Below are 25,618 nucleotides of genomic sequence, written 5' to 3'. Positions count from 1 at the left end.
GAAAGCGTGGAATAATGAGTTTAATCATCACCTTCCATATAAACTCTGTATCACTCCTCCTTTGGAGAGAATCCGCTCAGACATTTGTCTAGCCCCTGTCAGTTCCTGTTAGATGTGCCTGTTGTTTCTGTGGAAGAAGTTTCCCTTCCTGGAGCCTTTTATGAAGCATCTTTTACATCAGTCTGATTTTGCCGCAGCACAACCAGAGTGGGCATAAGAACTTGCAAAGGATCTCAATTTTAATTCTTGCATGGCCTCCAGTGGCCACAAAATTTTTACATCTTATTTCTAAACAGATATCTAGAACTTTAGACAGGGTTGGAAAGGCCTCTTTATCCTATGCCACACTTGGGCCCAGGGCTCACAACTGCTAATTTTGCCTGTCCTAGTTTCAGACCCACCTGCTGAGGAAAGCAGTGAAGAAACTTGAGGGTCTTTCTGAGTGTGGACTCAAGGAAGGTGTTAAACAGATGAATTCCATGGCCTGCAGGGTGGGCTACTATGTTCCACATTGTAATTTGCTTTAAATATATTTTTATCATCACCTGCCTGCCATCAAATGTCCCATTTAACCCCTTTGGGTATGAGGCAGTTGTGGGAGATTATCTTCCGAGCAGCTTGTTTGGAGATGGTTTATGCTGTCACCCCCACGCACCTGACATGAGTGGTCACTGGCTAAGGGATTGCTGTGTCTTCCCTCTAGGGGCATGTGTGCTTTCATACATGACCCTAGAAGGATACTGTTTACTGCAGCTTGGCAGAGTCATTGGTCTATTGCTGCAGCTTATACTCCCACTTCACTATAGGAATCAGTATTACATCAGACTGGACTGACTCCTCATCCCAGGATAGGTGAGCTGGCATTAGCTGCTCACTCCTACCTACCCTGGTCAACTTGCCCAGCACTAAGACCCAAAACGAATCTCAGGCCACAGTCATTCCTTTATGTCCTGGAGCCAGTTGTCTTCAATTGAAATTATGACTGTGGAGGTACTTTAGCTAAATATGTAGGCTTGGGTATTTGCTTCAGATTTCTTCCCTTAAGAAGAACTCTGGGACAGGATTACGGTTGCCCACTTTTTGGGGGATTTAATATGTGGCCATTCTGCCTAGAAATTAATTGATGGCCTTACAAGGTGAAACAGGTCTGGTGTTCTATGGATTTTCTCTGTGACCATTCTCTTGCAGCTTCCCACTCTTTCTTCTTCTGGATCTGACCATTCCAAAAGAAAAGGCATCCTTGTAGTTGCAAGAAGGATTCTAAGCATCACACAGTGTTGCCCCCCCTGGCTGACAAAGACATTCAGATTAATGTCTCTCCCAGCTGCGACTTAAGACTGCTGTAGTGGGGGGATTATTCACCCAGCTTGAAGAACCATCACAAAGCACTAGTGGGTCATAGATTTTGTCAACTTTAGCCACACTGTGGAGATCATAGATCAGCCCTCAAAAAGGGTGATTCAGTGAAACTTTTTGATCTGGGCTATACAGTGTTATTAAAAGGGTCTACTTTAGGACCTCAAAAGTTTAATAGCTCGAATGCATATGGATCAAACCATATGCATTGAACTATGAAACAATTGAAGTCCAAAAAAAAAAAAAATACACAGAAAAACAGAATTTAAACTAGTGTAGACAGGGGGCTGCGCCCCCCACACTCCCTGCTACTTAAATATTCCAACTCCGAGATCGCACTACATTGAAGTAAACTGAAATCTCCACATATGGAGATTTATGTTTACATTTTCGATGTTTTGCGGTTTCGGTGTACTCGTGTCGAGAATATCGTATTTGATATTCTCAGACTTCGAGCACATAAAGTAGACCCCTATTAAAAGGCCATAAAGACTGTCTTCTTACTCTAGAAATTATGGGGGTTTTATTCCCTGATTCTTCATGGTGCTGAAAGGTTTGGATAGTTTGTCCCATCCTAGACATCACTGACTTTGTCTAGAACTGACTGTAGTAGAAGTGGTGAATAGTCATCTTATAAGAGGTCAATGGCATGCTCCTAAAGAGGGTCTGGAAGGTATTTCTGGATAAAATGGATGCCTTTTGACACTTCATTACCTGTGGATGACATGCACCAGGTTGGCCTTAGTCTGCATTACTTCCAGTACATATTGCTAACAGTTTCTGGCTTCTCTCACCTCCTAGAGTCTTCACCAAGGCATTGGTCATGAGGATTGAATCCTTGAAGAAATGTTGGGGTTCCTTTTCCTGGACAACTAAACTGGTTGCTAATAGCATCACCCAGGGACACCTTGAAAATGACCATGTTTTGGGCATTCCCACAGATGCAGTCACAGGGAATTGACAGCTATTTGGAAGAAGTTCTCATTGATATTCATCGTGTTTCACTGTTGCAGTCATGACTGTAGGGTTCTCCCCTGCCGGCAGGCAGTCCTCGGTCGGCCAGAATCCCAAAGTCTGGGTCCGGCTTCGGCTGCTCAGCCATGCTCCCTGATGTCAGAGCGCCAGGGGTACAAAGCTGACAGCCGACGCCATGTTCTCCAGTCTTTCTTGCCGTGCGGTGATAGCAGTTCGCAAGTGCCAGTCGGCTGACTCCTGACAATTTTTTCTAACGTACTTCAGTCCGAAGACTTTCTTCTCCTACTCAAAGCTAAGTACCCCATTAGGGAAACTTTTTTCTTGCTCCAGTCCAATGTCAGAAAAAGTTAATAATTGTATTTCATGTGGGAAGCAAATACCTCATAAGGATTTTCATTCTTACTGTATTCCTTGCTTAGGCCCTGACCACAATCAATGTACGATTAAACGAAGGTACGATTTTGCATTTCATTACTTCGGTAGGCGTTTTAATTACAAAATGTTGTCAGATACGGTTCCGGCTACTGGAGTTCACAAACGACACAAGGATAAAGACAGGCCTCCGAGGTCCAAATCAGACGATATTGTACAAGCAGAGCCAGCTTCAGGTTCGGCCGTCGTCAGTGAGGCGCTTTTGCAGCCCCTGTCATCGGCCATTTCGGAACCGATGGCCGAAACGGACTCCCACAAGGAGCCAACTAGACCTTTGAATATTTCTGTTGCAGGGCCTTCGGACAATGCTCCTTCGAATGGGTCCGGAGCCGCTGTGCAGGTACCGGCTGCCGAAGGGGTTTTCAGGCCTACTCAGCTTCTAATAAAGGCAAAGCCAAAGACAAAGGCAAAGACTCCTTCCAAATCAAAGACTGCAGCCCAGGCCTCTTCTGATCCGGCACCCAAGTCTCAGAAACAGTTACTTAAGATGGCGGAGGACTTACTTACTATGATTAGGGGTTCACATCCCCCTCCAGATAAAAGGCCAAGGCAGGAAGTGTATTATGACTCCTCTGATCAGGCTTCTGTTTCTTCAGTTTCTTCTTCTGACCAGGAATATTCTTTCCCTCCTTATGAGGATTCTGATGCTGAGGAATCCATTCCTTCAGCTTCTCCCCCTGAGGATTTCTCTTTTGGGGAAACTTTGCATGAAATGAGGGAACATTTTCACTGGGAAGGACAGGAGTACTCTGAATCTAAGAAAAGACTAAGGGATTTTCTTCTTCTTCCCCAACATAGACCCCTGGCTATTCCTCCTATTTTGGATATTGTGGATGATGCTTTTTCGGAGGCTAACTTAACTCCTGACTCTTTTCCTCCAGCTCCTGTTAAGTCAGACAGATATTAATAGGGTCCCTGATTTCCACCAGTTTTTATACAAGAACCCTACTGCTGATCCTGAAACCATTTCTCAGGGTCCTAAGGGGGTTAAGGCCGCTTCTGCTAAAAACCCCATTCCCACTGAGAAGGATTCCAGATCTTTAGAAAGATGGGGCAAAAAAGTGTACACTTCTGCTACTTTATCTATTAGGGCTTTAAACTGTCAGTTTCATATGCTGAAATATCAGCAATTTCTTCTGTATGTTTTAAAACAAAAGCTAACTTCCATTTCTGCCTGTGCAGATGATAAGGAATTACATGACTTAATGCATGCCACTGAACAAGTTGGGAAGCATGGTTTACACTGTGGATTTGATGCCTTGGAGGCTTCTTGTAGGGCTGCTGCCTCTGGCACAGTCATTAGAAGGCATGCGTGGTTAAAGGAACAAAACTTGCCAGATCAAGTAAAAGCTAAATTATTGGATGCTCCTGTTCAGCATAATGTTTTGTTTGGATCTAAAGCTGAAGAGGTGATAAAGAAGATGGAGGACAAGGCAAAATCCATGCAAACGGTTAAAGATTTCTTACAAGTACAGCCACCCAGATTTAGTAGGAATTGGCCAACAAAAAATTGGTCCTTTCCCAATTCAGACAGGCCTCAGAGGGGTAGATACAGACGCTCCCGAGGAAGGCCTCAAACGCAAGCCTCTTATAGACCAAGACAGTGGACTGCTTCCACCCCTAGGGGAGGAGAGGACAGATCGCAAGCATATAGAAAACAGACTCAATGACTCCCTCTGTTGGGCTGCAGGAACTTCTTGCCTGGAAGCCCCTCTTGGAGGAAAACTTTCTCTTTTTCACCTAAATTGGACTCATATAACCCAAAGACAAGTGGGTTCTGGATGTGGTTTCAAGAGGTTACAAATTCCATTTTCATACCCTACCAAGACCAACCGGATGGCCAGATCTTCCAAAACATCAGTGGTTAGAGGCCTTAAACCAGGTGGAAGCTCTCTTGGCTATGAAAGCCATAGAACTGGTTCCACTTTCAGAGATGGGACAAGGTTTTTACTCAAGGCTCTTTCTAGTCCCCAGAAAGCAAAATTCATGGAGACCCATTCTGGATCTGTCAGTCTTGAACACTTTTCTCGAGATACCAAAATTCAAGATGCTTACTCTACAGCAGCTACTTCCAATGCTGACCAAAAATGCATGGATGGTAACTTTGGATTTAAAGGAGGCATATTTAGACATTCCCATCAGGCAGGAATGCAGAAAATACCTCAGGTTCAAGGCCGAATCGAGGCACTATCAATTCTCTGCGCTGCCCTTTAGATTGTCTACTGCGCCCAGGGTCTTTACCAAATGCCTGGGTCTAGTAGTAGCTTATTGCAGACTCAAGGGAATTCAAATTTACCCTTATCTGGACGACTGTCTTATTCAGGCAGACAGCAAGGATGTCTTACTCCAGCATCTAGAATTTGTTCAGAATCTTCTCAAGTTCCTGGGATTCACTGTAAACTTAAAGTCAAATTTGACACCCTCACAACAGATAACTTTTCTGGGTGCTCTTCTAAACACAACAACCCAGATGGAATTTCTGACATACGAAAAACAATTACAGCTGGCTTCAACTTTCAAAACCTTGGCAACATTAACCCGGCTATCTGCAAGGAAATTCCTGCAGGCTCTGGGTTACATGGACTCCTGCATCCTTCTCGTACCATATGCAAGACTACATATGAGGAAAATACAGTGGTACCTAAAAAGTGTATGGTCTCAGCATTGCCACAGTTTAGACATACAGATCTCCGTCCTGCCTTGTCTTCAAAAGGAATTCCTTTGGTGGTCCAAGGCATGTACTCTAAACAAAGGAAAACCCTTCAGTCTGCTTCCAGCCACTCAGATACTAACCACGGATGCCTCAGATTATGCATGGGGAGCCCATTTTCAGGGCAACTGTCTGCAGGGCCTTTGGACAAAGGATCAGAAGCACCTGCATATCAATTTAAAGGAAATGTTAGCCGTTCAGAAAGCTCTATTGGCCTTCAGGAATCTTCTACAACCAGGACAACTACTGATACGGACAGACAACACCACAGTTATGTGGTACATAAACAAGCAAGGGGATCTCATTCCTATCCCCTTTGCAGACTAGCCATGAATCTATGGAACACAGCTCTAGCTTGCAAACTGGACCTTCAAGCTCAGTTTCTACCAGGGAAGCAAAACTTCCTGGCAGACAGTCTGAGCAGAAACCTGTCGGACCCACACGAATGGATGCTGGACACCGAAATATTCAAGATGATTACAGCAGTCTGGGGATGTCCTCACATAGACCTCTTTGCATCCCACCTCAATCATCAACTACAGATTTTTTGCACCAGGACATTCCACGAACTAACTTGGAAAGTGAATGCACTATCATTCAGTTGGAGAAACCTCTCTGAGTATGCCTTCCCGCCTCTACCTCTTCTTCCACGGGTGTTAGTAAAGATCAAACAGGACAAGCCCAAGATGATAATCTTGCTGGCCCCAAATTGGCCTCGACGGCTTTGGTACCCAACTCTGAAAAACCTTTGTCTGGAGCCCCCTTGGGTTTTACCACAGACTCCGAACCTTCTGTCCCAACACCAGGGTCAGGTTCTGCACTCCCATGTCAAAACTCTCAGCTTGGCGGCCTGGTTAATCCAGGGTCTATGATTTATTCTCTCCTCCCCAAGCAGGTTATGGATGTCATTTTAGAAGCCAGACGTCCTAGCACTAGAAAATCTTATGCAGGAAAATGGAAAAGATTTTGCTCCTGGATGCAGGCTCAGGATTCAGATCCTCTTATTCCTAACATTCCTCTGATTTTACTTTACCTGACAGACCTCTTACATAAGGGTCTCTCTTTCTCTTCCATAAGATACATGCCTCTGCTATTTCTGCTCATTATAATACAGACTCTCCAATCTTTTCCCACCAGCTCATGAGACAGTTTCTCAGAGGAGCTAAGAATTTAAGGCCCCCTAGATCTCCACCCATTCCTGCTTGGGATCTCAACTATGTTTTGGAAAAACTCACCTTACCTCCTTTTGAGCCTGCTGCCACATCTGACATCAAGTTTTTATCTTGGAAAACAGCCATCCTGTTAGCTCTGACCTCTGCCAGGAGAGTTTCGGAGTTGCAAGCTCTCATGGCTGTGGAACCTTATATTATTTTTCATCAAGACAGGGTCTCTTTAAGGACTAATCCTAGTTTCATGCCTAAGGTGGTTTCCAAAGTGGCTTTAAATCAAACTATTCACTTGCCAATTTTTTCCCCACTCCTCAAAATAAGGGGGAAAGGATCTTGCATTCCTTGGATGTACACAGACAACTACGTTTTTACCTGGACAGGACCAAGGACATCAGGAAATCAGAGCAATTGTTTGTTTCTTATGCTTCAAGTTCCCAAGGTAAAGCCATTTCAAAACAGACCATTTCTAAATGGATTGCTCATGGAATCAGATTTTGCTATTCACACCATGGAAAGCAAATCCCAGGGAGTATAAGGACTCACTCTACCAGAGCTGCTGCCACTTCAGCTGCCTTCCTCAGGGGAGTTCCTACCAAAGACATTTTGGAAGCTGCAACTTGGAGTTCAGTGCATACTTTTTCTAAGCACTACAATCTACCTCTCTACTCTAAGTCTAGGGCAGGCTTTGCTTCTGCAGTCTTGCAGGGCCTTTTAGCCGCCCCCTCTACTTTATGACCACCTCCCTTTTATTCTGCTTTGGGATTCAACCCTTCAGTCATGACTGCAATAGTGAAACACGATGAACATAGTACAGTTGTGTACACTTACCATAAATGTAGATGTTCGAGTGTCTTCTCTGTTGCAGTCTGGGTTACCCTCCCTCTTGTCCCCTCTTATTTTTTCTTTTGTGTGGTTCCCTTCTTCAAGGGTATGGGATTTTACTCATTTTGGAACACCTGACATTTGGGGCAAGAAAAACTGGAGAACATGGCGTCGGCTGTCAACTTTGTACCCCTGGCGCTCTGACGTCAGGGAGCATGGCTGAGCAGCCGATGCCGGACCCAGACTTTGGGATTCTGGCCGACCGAGGACTGCCTGCCGGCAGGGGAGAACCCTACAGTCATGACTGCAACAGTGAAGACACTCGAACATCTACATTTATGTTAAGTGTACACAACTGTACTTTCCTTGCACAGAGAACATCTGTGTCTGTGGCTAACTTGGACACGCACTGTTTGTTCACGAGAGCTTAGGAAGTCATGGCTTTGGCCATCTGGATGAGGATGCATTGTAAAGTGTATTCTTAGACTGTGCTGCACTTTTTGGGATTCATACTGCCATGATCCTCATGGTGTCATTTGCACTCCTGAGGATGCAATTGTTGTAGTGGACTGTGAGTTTTGTGGCATAAGAGCCGCAACATGGTCATGAACTTCCTGTTTGTGTTTCTAGGCTTTAGAGTGGTGAACTATCCCCAAGCATCGTATGATGTGTCATCCCTTTCTGGAGGATAAACTGTTAGAGCTCTAACAGGGAATGCATCCCTTCTAAGCTAGAAGGATCATCTCGCCTCCCGTATGTTTCAGGAATATTGGAGAAGGGGTTCCGCAGCAGACTGTTTGAAGCTCAGATGTTTGCTCTGTGCCTCAAAGACCTTGAAGAAACTATTGCTGCTGTCAGAGCCGGGTCAATGTTTACCCATCAAATGAAATCTTCAGTGAATGGCTATTCATCAAACACTTATCGAACATCCCATTTATCGAACAGTCATATCATCGTAAATAAAAATCAATGAACTGTCATGGTTGGCCAACAACAAGGAAATAGCACATAGTATATGTAAACTTTACACTAAACATGCTGATATTATTAATGTACATTTGCCATATTATTGTCCTGTATAGAAGCCTGCTATATAGCTAGTGTAACCCACCCAGGTGGGGGGCTGGGCCCCCCAACTGTATATGCTAACTCCAAGATCACACCACAGTTGTGAAAAGGGCAAATCTATAAAAGGTTTTGTTTAGTTTGTCATGCAGTGTGTTTATGAACATTAATTTTCTTTCGTTTTACTTCACAGTATCATTGGATGTCCACGATGTTGGCCAACTGTGAATATTCTGTGATTTTACTTGCGGTGATATGACTGTTAAATAAAACAGACTTGCGATGCTTAGTGTTCAACGAATAGCTCTTTGCTGAAGATTTCATTCGATGAGTAAACATAAACCCGTCAGAGCCTTTCCTCATCTAGTTAGACACATAGTCTGTTTTATTTACTATTTAAACAGTTGAGGCACCAGGTTGTACAACCCATGCAGAGAGGCTGAAAATAGAAAAGAGCATCTCTTTTTCGAGTTTCACATTCTTGGGGGTGGTACACACAATGGAGGTTCTGATCTGGGTCTCCAGACCACTTCTTGTGCTCCAGATGTAGTGGTTTTACTTGGGTCAGGTTTTCTGGAAATGAGGCACTTGAGACTGACTTGTTTGTGTCATGGAGAAATGTGGTCCCTCCTTTTATCATTTTTTTCATTCATTGGGGAAAGGGGGAGTAGGCATGGTAGCTTTCCGTCTCCCATGACATGAGAGGTTCCTGTATGTCCTTTCATCCTTCTTGCTGATTGTACTCACCATTGCAAGTTTAGGGAAGAAGGTCCCTTACTGGTAACCAAGAAGACTAGGTTTCAGGCTGTAATGGACTGGCAGTACAAGAAAATCCTGTATCCCAGACGAGCATCCCAGGGAGCTGGTGGGGGGGGTGGCAATTAGTTCCATTTCACTGCTTGGCTGCTGCTGTGAATACTTCTCTTCTAGTGGATGTGATAGCAATTAACTTCCAGTCTGTGGACCCTACCAGGAAGCCTTCTACTTGGTAGACCTGTCTCCATGTGAAAAGCGTAAAGTTTAAGGTATAAACATAATAGAAAATAAAGTAATTACATTAAAATACAACAATCCTTGGATGAAATGCAAATAAAGACTTTGACACAAGATTTGGACCCTGTTGAAGGCAATTTAAAAGGATAGGTTTTAAATATTGTGAGTAAACAAGCCAAAAATGAACAGTGCTGAAAATACCATATCATTGCAGTATGTTCCACAAAAGAGAGGCCTAAAAGCAAAGGAGTGGACTCCACAGGTATCAAGATATACCTGTGGAACCACCAGCAGTCCTAGGATGCATAGAGCAAAAACACAGATAGGGCTATATGGCACAAGCAACTCCAAATTCTTCAGGTAAATGTTACCCAAGTTTCAAATGGAAAGATAAACTAACACCACGAGCTTGCAATTCTGTAATGACCTGGAAGCCACTGAAACTTTTGCAGAACAGGCATAATATGCTGGTAATGAGCTGTATCAGCTAGTAGAGTGTCAGCAGAGTGCTGCATCATCTGCAGGCTTTCAGGCAGAGTGTTTGGAAGTCTGAGTGTAGAGCATTGCAGTAGTCTGGTCTAGAAGAGACCAAATCAAGAGCAACCTCCAAGAGGCTGATCATAGTTTGACAACATCCAGAGAGTCATTACCATTCTTTGAAAGGAATTGAAGCATCATAAAAAAAGTTTGTTCTCAGTTTTGGAAGAGCTGTACCTGGTACCAACCTGCCTAGTCAGTTTGCAGGTGATTCTTGCGGGTGTCTGTCACCCATATGATCTGTGCCTCAGTTAACAGTCATGGTGCATTTGTTGGCTATCTCCATGCATAATGAGCATTGTGGAGGGTAAAATTGTGGTCCAGTACTGAATGGTCAAGCAGTTTATTAAGAAGTGCTATGTCTGTCATGTCTGTGAGACTTCTTCCTCATCAACCAGCAAGATTGAAACCCATGGCTTTCAGTCAACACAGTATCTAAAACATTCCCAGGCTACCAATCCCTTTCTTTTATCCGCAGTGCTCTGCCATCTAGTTTACTGTTCAGATATGTTGTGGTGTTTCCATCATGCACCATTTAAAAAGTTTTTTTTTTTTTTGACTTTACTGATTTCTATCTTTTTGTTGGTGTTTTCTTGATTCTGGTTGATGGAACAAGACAGACCTTTAAAATTTTTACTCTTTATTGGCAGTTGCTTCTCTTCCACTCCCTAGATGCATCCTTTGCTACCCAGTCTTAACATAATTATTTCCTTCTAGTCCAAATATCAAACTTGCGATTTTTTTTTTATTGTTTTAATCTTGTTTATTTAAAAAAAAGTTTGGATTTGTTGCTAAGTTTGCTTCTCATACTTCACAAGTTTATGGTTTGAATTTTCTGGTTCTGACCTTACAAAAACTGTTAAGTTACTTGAAAGATTGATTATTGATAGCTCTTGATTTGTTTATGCTTTTAGTTATGAAAAGCTTTTAAGAACTATATATGTGGCTACCAGATTTCCACCACAGTGCAGGCACACTTTGTGCATTTTCTATCTATGGGATAGATAAAAAAAAATCTGCTTTGAAAGGCAGTTCTGCATCCATCAGTGAAGTGGCTTGAAGCTACGAGAAAGACCATTTGAAAAGAAAATAATATGGAAGTGACAGAAGTAATGGCACTAAATAGTTTTCTCCTGCTGCATTTCACATGAAACACAAGGTAAAGAATTCTACTAAAGTTGACCATATTTTCCCCTTCCTGGTTTCAGGGTTGTCATTTACTCTTACTGAAATCAGATCCTGTAAAATTAGACAAGATATTGTTTCATCTGCCTCAGAATTAGAGTTTGAAAGGATGTTTCTCACTCTAGACTGTCGTCTGCCATGTCATTTATGTCTTAACAGATGCTCTTATACGTGTTGACATCAGTTACAGGAATTGTTTCATGCCTCCTGTGGTACTGGGATGATAGAGACCCTCCTCCTTTTCTCTTCTTTTCTTTTTCATCTTGTTTCTCCTTGCTAGCTCCAGATGTTCTTCGTGTTTCACTGTTGCAGTCATTACATTTGGGTTATTTGCTTGCAGGTAGCCCTCAGTCAGCCTGATTAACAAAGTCTTGGGTCCTGCGTCGGTTACTGTCTCTTCTTCCATGACGTCAGGTCGTCAGGGGTATAAAACATGCAGCCGACGTCATTATATCAGTCTTTCTTGCTGTGCGGTGCTCGAAGCAGAAGCAGTTTGCAAGTGCCGATTGGCCGACTCCTGAAATTTTCGTTTTCGAGTTTCAGAACCAAAGTCTTCAACTAAAAGCTAAGTACCCCATTAGGAAAACCTTTTCTTGCTCTAAACCGATGTTAGTAAAAGTAAATAACTGCATTTCTTGTGGAAAGCAAATACCTCATAAAGATTTTAATTTGTACTGTATTCTTTGCCTAGGCCCTGACCACGACGTACCTCGCTGTCGGTTTTGTGCCTTATTTAAACAACAAACTGCCCATCGTCTGTATATTTGTGCTTCTAAATTTTTTGGTGCGCGTTTCAATTATCCTGATATGTCTTCGGTAAGTCATCCGACTACCGACATTCCGAAGAAACACAAAGATAAAGACAGAGACAGGCCGCCCAGTTCACCGGTACTCAGTGAGGTGCTTTTGCAGGCCCTTATACCCGCCACTTCAGATTCGCAGGCCTCTACTGAGACCCATTTGGAGTCCGGTATGCCACGAAATGCTTCAACTGTGGAACCTGCGGATGTCTCTACCTTGGATGGGTCCGTAGCTGCTGTGCAGGCACCGGCTTCTGAGGGTGTATTCAGGCCTACTGACTTGTATATTAAACCGGTGCCATCTTCTTCAAGGCCCAAAATTCGAACCATGCCGCCCAGACCGCATGGTCAAGCCTCTATGCCTAAAGAACAAATGGTAAGAATGACTGAAGACCTTATTACTTTAATCAGGGGAAGCCAACCTTCCCCCTGTAAGAGACCTAGGACTGAGTTTGCTTATGATACTTTTGACCAGGATTCTGAAATTTCTGTTTCCTCTGATGACCAGGATTTACTCTTATCTACCTATGAGGATTCTGATGCTGAGGACTCTGTTCTGTCTACCCCCCCCCCCCCCCCGAGGATTTCTCTTTTGGTGAAACTTTGCATACTCTCAGGGAGCTTTTTCGTTGGGAAAGTCAGGATTTCTCTGATTCTAAAAAAGAGGCTTAGGGATTTCTTACTCCTGCCCCAGCACAGGCCTTTAGCTATACCTCCTGTACTGGACATTGTTGATGATGCCTTTTCGGAATCTAGCATGGCCCCTGACTCTTTACCTCCTGCTTCCAGAAAACCTGATAGATATTACAGCGTTCCTGATTCTCACAAGTTCCTTTTCAAAAATCCTACTGCGGATCCTGAAACCATTTCACAGGGACCTAAGGGCATTAAAGCTACTACTGCCAAAAATCCTACCCCCTCTGATAGAGACTCCAGGGCGCTGGATAGATGGGGTAAGAAGGTTTACACTTCTGCAACTTTGGCCATTAGGGCCTTGAATTGCCAGTTTCATATGTTAAAGTATCAGCTGCATAGGTATTGGATTGCTTACACAGAAAATTATGTTGACTCCTGATTGTGCTGAAAATACGTATTTGCAGGATTTTATGCATTCTGCTAAACAAGTTGGTAAACATACATTGCAATGTGGTTTTGATTCACTAGAGGCATTTTGCAGTGCTGCGGTATCTGGGTCTGTACTTAGAAGGCATGCTTGGCATAAGGAGCAATCCTTGCCAGATCATGTTAAAGCGAAATTACTGGATGCTCCCTTAAATCAGGGTCACCTGTTTGGCAACAAGGCAGAAGAAGTTCTTAAAAAGATGAAGGAAAAAGCTAAATATATGCAAACTGTTAGACTTTTTACAAGTACAACCTCCAAGATTTAATAGGCATTGGCCTTCTAAGAATTGGTCCTTTCCTGCCTCTTCCAGACCTTCTCAGTCCAAATCCAGATCCAGCAGAGCACCCAAGTTTCAGTCCCAGGGGATGCACAGGACTAAGTAGTGGGGGGCTTCCACTTCCAAATTTGGGAGTAATTAAACTCCCCCCATGGTAAGCTGACTCAATGACTTATTTTTAAAACTTCCAAGCACTTCTCAACTGACTGCCCCTTTGAGGGGGAAAAATTGCACTTCATGCAAAGAACTGGGGACTCATTACCCAGGACAAATGGGTTTTAAATTATAGTGTCCCAAGGATACAGATTTCACTTCCACACAGCACCAACTCCAAGCGGTTGGCCGGATCTACCTCCAAAGCAGTGGGCAGAGGCCCAAAAGCAAGTATTCTCTTTTAAGCATAAGCAGTGGGCAGAGGCCCAAAAGCAAGTACTCCCTTTTAAGCATAGGGGCTATTCAGTTGGTACCAGAAGAGAAAAAGGAACAAGGTTTCTTACTCGAGATTTTTCCTGGTACCCAGAAAAAACAATTCATGGTGTCCTATCGTGGACCTGCCTACTCTAAACACCTTTTTGGTGATTCCAAAATTCAAGATGCTGACTTCACCAGATGCTTCCTATGCTAAGCAAAGATGCCTGGTTGGCAACACTAAATTAAAGGAAGCATACCTGCACATCCCAATCAGGGAATCTTGCAGAAGATACCTACGCTTCAAAGCAGACTACACGCACTATCAGTTCTCTGCACTGCCCTTTGGCTTATCTACTGCGCCCAGGGTATTCACAAAGTGCCTAGCTCCAGTAATCGCATTTTGCAGGCAAAGAAATATTCAGATATACCAATACCTGAACGATTGTCTAATTCAGGCAGAAAACCAAGACATACTTTTAAATCATCTAGTTTTGTACAGAGGGTGCTAACTTGTCTGGGGTACACCATAAACGAAAAGAAATCGCACTTGGTACCCTGTCAACAAATTATATTCCTGGGAGCAAGCTTGAATACAACTTCCCAGATGGCTTTCCTCACCGCAGAGAAACAAATTCACTTGACAGCCTACTACAAACAAGTGGTCATAAAAACCCTGCTATCTGCAAGGCAAATATTGCAAGCCTTGGGGTTCATGGCCTCCTGCATTTTTCTAATTCCATATGCAAGACTGCATATGAGGGAACTACAATAGTATCTAAAAAGCCTATGGTGTCAACATTCTCAGGATCTAGAAGCAATGATTCCTATCGTTCCTTGTCTACGTCTAGAGTTCCTTTGGTGGCCAGAGGCCTGCCACCAAAACAAGGGACTACCATTTACAATACCCCCTGCTGTCCAATCCCTAGCAACAGACGCATCAGACTATGCATGGGGGGCGCACTTGGCAGGGAAGTGCATTCAGGGCAAATGGAACCCAATTCAAATGCACCTTCACATCGATCATAAAGAAATGTTAGCTGTACAGAATGCTCTGACAGCCTTCAAGGACCACATTCTTCCAGGACAATCAATGGTAAAGACGGACAACACCACTGTTATGTGGCACATAAATAAGCAGGGGGGGTACACATTCTTACCCCCTCTGCAGACTAGCCATGGCATTGTGGAACACAGCCTTGAGCTACCAAGTACATCTACAAGCTCAATTCCTGCCAGGAAAACTAAATACACTGGCAGATGGACTAAGCAGAACCCTCATGGACCCACACGAGTGGAAACTGGAACCAAGGATTTTCAACATGTTGACAAGCAAATGGGGGAGCCCAGATATAGACCATTTTGACTCCCCCCAGAACTATCAATTGGAAGAATTTTGTGCAAGGACTCCCTACAGACAAGCTTGGAAAGTGGATGCTCTGTCCTTCAGCTGGAAAAACCTATCAGTTTATGCCTTTCCTCCTCTTCCTCTACTCTCCAAAGTACTACTAAAGATCAAACAAGACAAACCAAGGATGATTTTGATTGCACCAGCCTGGCCACGCCAGCACTGGTACCCACTCCTGCGCAGTGTCACTGTTGGCCCCATGGCACCTGCCTCAGACTCCTACCCTGCTGTCTCAGCAGGAGAACCAGATTCTGCACCCTCAGCTTCAAACACTGAACCTTGCAGCCTGGCTAATTACCTAAGCTCTCCTTTACCATCCCTCAGTAAACCAGTGATGGATATCATTTTAGAGGCAAGGAGGCCAAGTACTAGAAAATCTTATGCTGCAAAATGGAAAAGATTATGTGCCTGGAACCAATCTCAAGGGATGAGCACAGCAGTGCCCAATTTACCTCAGATTTTACCATACTTAACTGAGATGCTTCACAAGGGCCTGTATTTTTCCTCAATACAAATTCACGCCTCAGCCATTTCAGCTCATTATAAAACAGAACCTCCCCTCTTTTCTCTTCCACTGCTCAAGCAGTTCCTCAGAGGGGCCAAAAATTTAAGACTACCCAGGAGAGCTTCAGCTCCAGCCTGGGACCTTAACTTTGTATTGAAGAAACTCGCCCTTCTTCCTTTCGAGCCAGCTGGTACTGCAGATTTAAAATTCCTTTCTTGGAAAACCGCTTCCCTTTTAGCCATCACTTCAGCAAGAAGGGTATCTGAATTACAGGCCCTTATGGCAGTGGAGCCTTGCATCATCTTTCATGTGAACAGGGTGTCCCTCAGGACCAATCCCTCTTTCATGCCAAAGGTGGTGGTGGTGGTATCCAGTGTGGCCTTTAATCAGTCCATTCATTTGCCTACCTTCTTTCCTAATCAACAGAACAAAGGGAAACGGATACTGCACTCCTTAGATGTGCACAGACAACTTAGATTCTACTTGTACAGGTCTAAACCTCAAAGGAAATCTGAACAACTGCTGGTTGCATTTGATGCAGGGACAGAGGGGAAGGCTATTTCAAAACGAATTATCTCCAAATGGATAGGCCATTGCATTCACTTCTACTATAAGCACCATGGAAAACCTATCCCACAGAGGATCAGATCCCACTCAACCAGGGCTGCATATACCTCTACAGCTTTTCTCAGAGGCGTACCTACCAGGGACATCCTAGAAGCTGCTACCTGGAGTACTGTACATAATTTCACCAAGCATTACCATTTGCCAAGTTTCTCTAAATCCAGAGCTGGCTTTGCCACTGCAATTTTGCAGGGCCTTATAGCTGGTCCTAAAGCTATCTAAAGTCCTCCTCCCATCCTTAGCTTTGGGAATCTACCCAAATGTAATGACTGCAACAGTGAAACACGAAGAACATAGTACAGTTGTATACACTTACCATAAATGTAGATGTTCGAGTGTATTCGCTGTTGCAGTTCTAGTTACCCTCCCTCCAGCCCCCTGACTTTGTTTGGCTATACCTCTTTTCTCCTCTTCAATACTTAAAAGCTTTTTGGTGTATTTGCTTTTTTGTTTGAGGTATATCCTTGTATATTTATAGATTTAATTGCTTCCCATTAGGGGGGCACCTGACATCTGGGGCAAGAAAAACTGATGTAATGACGTCAGCTGCATGTTTTATACCCCTGATGACCTAACATCACGGAAGAAGAGACAGCAACCGACACAGGACCCAAGACTTTGTTAATCAGGCTGACTGAGAGCTACCTGCAAGCAGATAACCCAAATGTAATGACTGCAACAGTGAATACACTTGAACATCTACATTTATGGTAAGTGTACACAACTGTAATTTTTAGCACCAGTTCAAATGACTACAGTCACAAATCTTCAGGTGTCAATGTTGACAGATATATTTGACATAGGTTTTGGTCTCCATTCTTGACAGCTTCAACTTTGACCAATGCCATTGGTGTCAGTGGCTCAGACATTCATGCTGTCAGCATTGGGAAGTTTCTAGGATTTGGAGTCAGACATGCAGGGTTGGTTCTTTTGCCAACATTTGTCAGGGTGTTGCTAATCTCACCTGTGTCGGCCTTCCAGCATTGTGCCCCAGGACTCTTCAGATTGAGGTAGGACTCTTGTGAGTCAGTCAGTTCTGTTGTCAGGTGTCAAGGCATTGGGTCTGGCCCCTGTGTATATCTTGGCATCAGCATTGGTCTGGATGGGCTTCAGCCTTGGGCAGTTCTCTGTGCAGTTGGCTCCTAATGTGGCATCACCATTGAGCTCAATATTAGCAATGCAAGCTGTTCTGCATTTGCCACTCATGGTATGTGTCTTACTGAGAACTATGGCTTCAGATTTAGACATTTCTCTGTCTGCTTCGTCAACCGTACTTCCTTATCAGCAACAGAGTAGAGGGGCCAAGAGTCTCTTGTAGGTTCAGTGTAATGTAGCTGGACAGTTTCAGGCATTTTCCTTGTCCTGGGTTCTTCCAGTCTGAGGTCGGGAGAAAGTGAGGCACCTGGACTCCTTGGTGAGCTCCCCTACGTCAGGTACTGTTAATGTAGACAGTGTTGATTCGCACTATCCCCCAGACAACTCCAAATTCATGGAAGTCCTCAAAATGGTAAGGCAGAAGGTTGGATGGACCACAGAGCTCATGTGCATTCCATTGAAGATCCTGCAAAAAGCCTTCTGTTTCTCCCTGCCTTCCTGCTACGTGGTCCCATGGTTCACCTTTCAGGCATGAGAACATGGGAAGAGCTAGACTTTGTGGCAGCTTTTACTGAGAGGGCCTGACAAAATCTACTGGTCTCCAAGTGATTGGACTTTTGAGACTCGCAAGCCAGACTGTTAATGTATTTGCCCCTATGGGGTTCATATTTTGGAAACCTGCTTTTCCATCCTCCATATTTATGGGTGCTAAACTGTCATGCATTTTACCTTTCCAGCTGGAACTGGTTGATGTGATATCCTAGTCATTGGATGAGCTGCCTAGCGGACAGGTCAGGACTAAGTTACAGTAATTTATGACTGCTATGTCCTGCGTCTCGTACTTCACTGTGTGACTAGTGCACAGCTGAGTGGATGGTGCAGCTACTGTAGTGGGTATTGGCAAAACACTTCATCATCACACTTGGCTGTGCCTCACAGATTTTGAAGTCTACTTCATTAATACTCCTGGGTGCTTTTTTGTCTGTACATGGGCTAAACTCTTGGCTAGGCTTATAAGGGCCTCAGGGCCAATAGCCTAGTAACTTCCTATGATCCTGTGACAGATCCATCTTTTTCACATCATGTCAGCAACAGCTTTGTAGAAAAATATATTAACATTTTATAAGAAATGCTCAGGACGATGTTGATGCATTAAATTACCTTAGACAGCAGTGATACAGTGGAAACAATGAGTTTCAAAGTGGAGCTGTTTTTTCAAGAAATTTATAATAATAATTAGTAAGACCTACAGTAATGGTGCTGAAGTTTGTAAAGTAATATATTTTTTTAAGTAAACAAAACTATCACTATTGTTTTTTGGCAGTATTCAGCATTCCAGAGTAATGAAGTATCTTTCTCATTAAGATGCCTGTCTTGGAAATGTACTAGGGTATGATGTGGCAATCCTTGCTAAGAGACTTTGCACTTTGTTGAGATGCCTTTACCGGGCAAATCAGATTGTTTTGCATTAAAAACAGTTCTTGTTTTTTCATGAATTAGGCATGGTGAGTGTCCTTCTCCTGAGCACACACGGATGTTTATCCGTCTCTGTGAAAATTTCATAGACAAAAACCCATCAGAGCTTATAGGTATGTATGCACGCATGTACTGCTTGGCATGTAGTCACTGAAATGATAAATTATGTCTTCCAATCTTTTTATGTTGCTTTTTTGTAAATAGTATTTAGCAACATTTTTTTATTATTCTTGAGTTTGAGGCATTGATTTCTACATGCACTTAAACATTTCTTTAGTAGATACACTGTCTCTGCCAAGTGGAGTTGTCTAAGTACATGTTTCATGAAAGTGGACTTCTTTCTGGCGTTAATCTAGACTGTAACATGCAACTCAACATTAATTTACTTTAGATGCAGAAACATTTACAGCTGCCAGATAGTCATGGATTTTGTTAAGTGTAATTCTGTTCACAAGTGGGGGAACAGAGTTTGCCTTTGGTGCCATCTCAAATTATCAGTGTTGTGAACTCTTGGACATATTCTTTGACCACTCAGAAAACACTATACACAACCTAGTTCATATTTATAAACAGTCTTAACTGAAGGCTGTAGAGTAATTTAAAGCTGTGCGTTTTTGTCTTGGGTTTAAATGACAAAGCCCATAGATAAGAAACTCCGTTACATTTTTACATTTCAGGTTAAGAAAATTTTAGTAGTGTTTTTTTTTTTTTTTTTGTATAATGTGTCTTTGATAACAGTCTGGTATAAGAGGTGTTTGCAGATACCTGTAGCTAAATAGACTGCAGTCCGTTTTGTCATGGGATGACTTGGGAGTGTTGGCTGGTTAAATGATTTACAATTTTGGGATGCAGTATCTGCATTGATAAGCTGAGATTTTTAATGGTCCTTTAGTAAGGTTGTCTTGATAGACTGAACTATTGAGCAAGGCTTCCTGCTTAAGAGAACTTACATGAAAATTTGATGGAGGGAAATTTTGGAGAAGGATGTAGGAAACACGATCCTAAAAGGGGTGTGACAGGTTTGAACTGATACCATATGTTCATATAAAAAAAAGTGCAAAAGTTAATCCTATGAAGACATGTACCTCCTAGACATCCAGAATAATCTGCACTATTTGAATATCAGTGGGGCAGAGTTGAGAGACATTATGCATAATTTCACTTCTTTTCACCTAGATTAGAATGGTAGTATGGATCCTTGTTGTAAATTACTGCAATGAAATAACTTTAACTTAATAATGTAAGTTAGTTTGCTTGGGCTTTGTCTATGTCACCTTAAACTGTGTAGCGTGAAGCTCTGTATTGTACATATGCCCATCTTTGTGAAGCAGAGCTATACTGAGACTGGACTCAGCAGATTTATATTTACTTTGATTATTCTTCCTTTTCATTATTATATACTTTGCCAGGTGATGTTGGTTATGCCTCTCTGCCTTTTCTTCTATTTGCTGCACAAGGCATACTGCATTTGAGCCTTTGCTGTTCATTTCTGATAGTAGGACTGGGCAACAGTCAGATTATTTCTATCTCCTGTTCTTGCTAATTGTGCAGTTTGGATCTTGAGTATAGCGAGCTTTGTGGGTAGTGGAAAGGCATAGCAAGCTTTCCGAGTGTCCCTGTTGCCAAGTCATCAGTAAGGAACCACAATGGCTCTGCCTGAGGAAGGAGGAATGAGATGCAGCGCTGCCTGAAGTGACAGAGCTTCAATGTGGCTAACTGAAAGCATTTCTTATTACATGCACATTGACTTTAATAATGGAAAGGTGCAAGTCAGTACGAAGGTGTAGTTCATGATCCTGTATAGGTGCCAGAAGAAAGAGCGAAGGTAAGCCACCAGGAGGTAAGGCAGTGCCCAGGATCACAATTTATTTCCGTTTCTAATTCTGCCACATTTGTGACCTGCAACCCTGTGAAGGGCACTAAGTATCTCTTTGCTAGTAAGAGGTCAAGCTGACACCTGTAATTGACTTGTGGCAGATGGCAGGAGAGGGGTTCCCCCAGTACATTCAATTTTAGCAGCAAGTCTCAAGGCTTGAGCACCTACCTGCTGCACTGGTGTAGATGTTTTTCTCAAAATGGGCTAACTCTTAAGCCTTCTAGCTTAGTTTCTGGGGTAGATCTTTGGACCAGAAAGTCCACTTCTCTCATTTTCTCAAGGTTTGCACTCCACTGAGAGTCTAGCAGACTCCTACAGGCCGTCCTACACCTGGCAGGCCTGTTGTCATCAATAAAACATTGTGTCTGTGTTCCTTTTTCATTGTATAGTGAGATATGACTAAACAACTGAAAGAATATACATTTAGGGAATACAGCCTGATGCAAGTGCACAACTTTATACACCTCTTCTGTGCTACTACTTTCTTGTACTAGGGTTCCAACACTTAGCTTATCTGTCTGTCTATTTATTTATTTTAACTTTGTTGACTGAGTTGGGTAGAATCTTCCAAGGACCATTTTAAACCATGACCTGGGTGCAGATGCACAGTTAGGGAGAGATGCGAGCCATTTAGTTACATAAATGAGTAACTTAGGTAATTACTCAGGATTTTAAATGTAAGGAAGGAAGAGTGGATTGTGCTTTAACTGGGAGCCAGTTGGCCTTCTGTAATGGCACATGGGTAATGTTTTAGTTGAGAGAATTAATAAATCTATGAATGGAGTTCATGGCTGCTTAAACTTTGCTGGCATTCTGGGCCAAGTGGAGGGAGATGATTGTGAGAGTATATTCTAACCTGGGTGTGAAACCATTTTAGCAATAGCCTTTTTGGCTTACTTGTAAGGTATTTTGAGATGCAGTAAGCAGCTTTGAATTGGGTGGAAACCTCAGCAACTAGGAGGTCATTATGAGGTTTAAATGACAGTGACTGGTCTAAAATAAGGCAATGGTGCTTGTAGTTCTATGCTATAGAAATGTGCTCACCATTTAGAACTTATATTTGTAGTTGGGGGGGGGGGGGGGTTGATTGTATATCAAAAACTTAACCTGTCTTGGAGACATTCAGAGTCTATCACTTACTAGCCAGTCAATTACATTGGGAAGAGAAGGCTGTTTAAAGTGAAGTTTGGATTGCTGTTGTTGTTAGGGTCCGTTTTTTTCTTATAAAGAATGATGTCATCACTATACAAGCTAATGTTTCCAGAAAGGATGGTTTTGGTTATGTTGTTAAAAAGTAGTGAAAATGTAAGGCCTGGTTTGAAGCAGTGAGGGAGCCCCCACATCTGCTTTTTTTTTCTGGTCTGCTATTGCTTTGTGAGAAGGGTACATGTTGGCCATGCAGGAAGCATGAGCCTGGAGATTGTCCCTTTCCTGAATAATACTGGACTGCGAAGTAAAAGTGGGCAGGAATCCTGTCTTTGAACTAAACAAAGGCTAAGGATTTGCATTTTGCTACTAACATCCCTGTGGATGACACTTGTTTGAGGAGACCCATAGGCTAATGAAGTCCTCTCTGGAATGACCTTCAGTCCCTCTTCCCAAAAGAGCATTGGTCCTTCATTTCCCAAGAAGGCACACTTTTTGTATTTGCCTCTAGCTGATTGGAATATCATGCTTTTCAGGCATCCCAGGTAAGTTTGTGTGTTTTCTCTAAAGACTCCCAAGATACGGAGTCTTAAATCTGTGTGGCAGACCTCAAAGAAATTTCATTTAATGTTTATTCTGATCTTTCCAACCTCATAACTACTGAAGCAAGAAAAGCAGTTGCCATTAGCATCCTTATTCCACAGCTTGAACAGACATTACCTATACTAATAACTCTATCCAAAATGTTAACACTACAGAAAACAGAATAGAGTCTTATCAAAAGAGCTACTTTTTCCCATTGTGTAACCTTGAAGATACTACATAACTCAAAATACTCCCCTCTCTAAACTATTCTATCTGTACATTCATCAAATTGCTCTCTTTAGATTCCCATCAGCTTTATGTTGGTGGGAATGCCTTCTCTAAAATAGCTCCTTCCACATAAAATGTGCTTCCTGCTAGGGACATAATAATGAACATCACTTCCACTTTGGAAAACAACTTAAATAGCACCTCTGCAACCAGAGTGACAATGCTTTGTGGACAAATATTATTCATAACCTGTCTCCAAATAATCATAGAATGTTCAGTTTTTCACTATATTGTTAGAGCAGCAGTCTCCCATGTTGAATTATTCCTTGTTTTATCTTTGTGTGTCTCTTGATCTGATGTTGTCAAATTTCATTTTATCCTTGACATATGGGGTTCGGTTCTGATATTGGGAACGGACTCTGCCATTACTACAGCTTGCGCTGACCAAAAACTCTTGAGCTTCACCTCTACCCACAGTCCCTCTTTCTCAATTACCCCAGATCTCATTTGCCGCTGTTCTAGACAGACATGTTCACCAGAACTCTTGACCTTAGTTCATTTTTTGAATATTTTTCTTTATATTCCTTCAAGTTTCTTCCTTTTTTCTGTGGTTATTACCTTATTTTAACTCTGTCCTCCTTTTCGCTGTTCCTTTATCCTACAATTAGTAATCACTTTCCCCCTTTCCATAAAGTCCAGTGTATTCACAGCTGTCATTGTTGATAAGGCTCTTTCCGTACACTTTGGTGTACTCCTCTGCTATTGTCAATTATGGTTTCTTTCTTTATCTTTCTCCCCTTTCTTAAAAAAAAAAAAAAAAATACTTTCCTGTCCAGTTGTTGTTTGAGTGTGTCTTTCTCTCTCCTCCCTTTCATGTGTGTGGTGTGTGCCCTTTCCAGCCCTTTTTATTATGGCTGAGAAAACTAAGGCTCCTTCTTGGCTTCAAAAAATGCCAGAAGTGCGACCATAAGATCCCTCTATTGGATTTGCACCTGTTATGTGTTTATTGTTTGGGTTCTTTACATTTACAGGAAGATTGCAGTATCTGCCATGGCTTTAGTCATAGGGCTGTTGTTGAAAGAAAAAATAAATTAATATTGAAAGGTTTGATTCCTTCCACCTTTGGAGAGGCCATATCTCCTCAAAACAAGAGTAAAATGGATATTTTCTTCCCCTTCTTCATCATCCTCTTTGGAGAAGGGTAAAAAGAGGAGTTTGTCAGTACCAATATGTCCTTTGGCACAGACACCTAAGAAGCTTAGATCCTCTGCTTCTAAAAGCTCCTCAGAACTGATGGACTCCGGCTGCAATACTTCGGTACCAGGAAAATCACTGGCACCGACCACCATTCCTGTTTCAAACCCTTGACGCTGAAGGCTTTGGCACAAGAAATATTGCCTTCTGGCTCTTCATCAATGCCGACTACATTGGTGCAGAATATGGCTATAGTGCAAAAGGATGTTTTACCCATAACTAGTTACTCCCCATCTGTTGACCCATTTGTGGGCGAGTTACCCGAAGTTTTCCTTGGAGTTTCTGCATGGTTCGGCTCTGGCTTCTGTCTCAGGGGCTGTTTCTTCACAGCAGGGAGTGACAGAGGTTCCGAGGAAGTCTGTCTCTTTTCTGGGTTCCCTTCCCTCTGGGGGGGGGTTGACCGCCTTTGAGGCAGTGGAGAGGGCCTTGTCTCTTACAGTGACTCAGTTAGCCAATTCTTCCTCAGAGCAGACACCTTCCTCATGCCCAGTTATTTGACCTGTCTCTCCACTTGTGCAACAAGTACCAAAACCTCAGAAATCTCAGATATAGATTCTGTCATCTTCTGATACATCTCCAGACTATCCCCCTGAGGAGGTTCCTCAAAAGAAGTGCAAGAGGAAGCCCTTGGATTACCCACAGGAATCGGTCACTGAAGACACTGATTTTGATGAAGGGGAGGGGTCTCCAAGGCCACCCCCTGATGATGCCTCCTTTGGAGACATCCTAGAAATGTTGAAACCGAGGGGTCGCTGGAAGTCCCAGATCCCTTCCTTGGAGGAATCCGTTTGCCTGCAGGCTTTTGGTACACGTGCTTCTACCTCTTGGATGATGCCTTCCACTGACAAACTCATTCAGTTGATTTCTCAGTGGTTGTGGAAGGCTCCGGCAATCATTGAACCCATCTTCAAGAGACCAAACAAAATTTTTTCTGCACCTGAGGATAAACAATTCTGGGCTAAAGATTTAGCAGTAGATGCCATGGTCGTAGTAGCCACCATGAAAAAAGGAACTCGCTGATGAAAGTTCATCTATCCGTCCACCCAGTAGAGAGTCTCAGGCGATGGATAGATTTGGGAAGCAGGTTTACACTTCATTGACCTTCGCCTTAAGGTCTTTGAATTTCCTAGCACATTTTACCAGACTTCAAAGGGATCTGATCAAAGAGTTGTTGGATACCTGGTCAGAGCTGTTACTGAGGGAGTCCAAGAAAAAGTTGCTTCCAGTTGGCCACCCTGGAGTCTGTGTCGAACTCGTCCATGAGGTTCATTGTGCATGTAGCTGAAGGGACCACTAGAGCGGTGGGTTCCAGCATAGCCATGCCTGGATGCATCTATGATTTTGCAGAACCATTTGTCTTCATTCGTCAGTGCACCCTTTATCGGGTCATCTCTGTTTGGCCCAAAAGTTAGAGTGACATTATCCAGGTGTGAGAAAAATGGTAAGACCCTTTCTGCTGTGGACGTACATTTTTCCAGTCTCTGAAGATCCTTTTCCAGGAATCAGAGGAGCCGTGGAAAAATGTGGTTCAAAGAATTCCAAAGGCCTTTCCAAGACGCATGTGGTGCC

General features: G+C 43.0%; 1 protein-coding gene across 1 annotated transcript in view; it reads left to right on the top strand.

Moving 5' to 3' along the window:
• RNGTT (RNA guanylyltransferase and 5'-phosphatase) overlaps positions 1 to 25,618 on the top strand; it is a 2,413,358-nt gene that overhangs the window by 305,961 nt on the left and 2,081,779 nt on the right. The window contains exon 4 of the mRNA XM_044066976.1: positions 18,985 to 19,073. Within this exon, the coding sequence (XP_043922911.1) occupies positions 18,985 to 19,073 (89 nt within the window). The remainder of the gene's footprint in view (positions 1 to 18,984; positions 19,074 to 25,618) is intronic.

This window comes from Protopterus annectens, chromosome 1.part0, assembly GCF_019279795.1.
Source record: "Protopterus annectens isolate FY-2018-M chromosome 1.part0, PAN1.0, whole genome shotgun sequence".
NCBI classification, from domain to species: domain Eukaryota; kingdom Metazoa; phylum Chordata; order Ceratodontiformes; family Protopteridae; genus Protopterus; species Protopterus annectens.
Note: the sequence above shows the minus strand (reverse complement) of the source record. Positions and strands in the feature narration are given on the sequence as shown.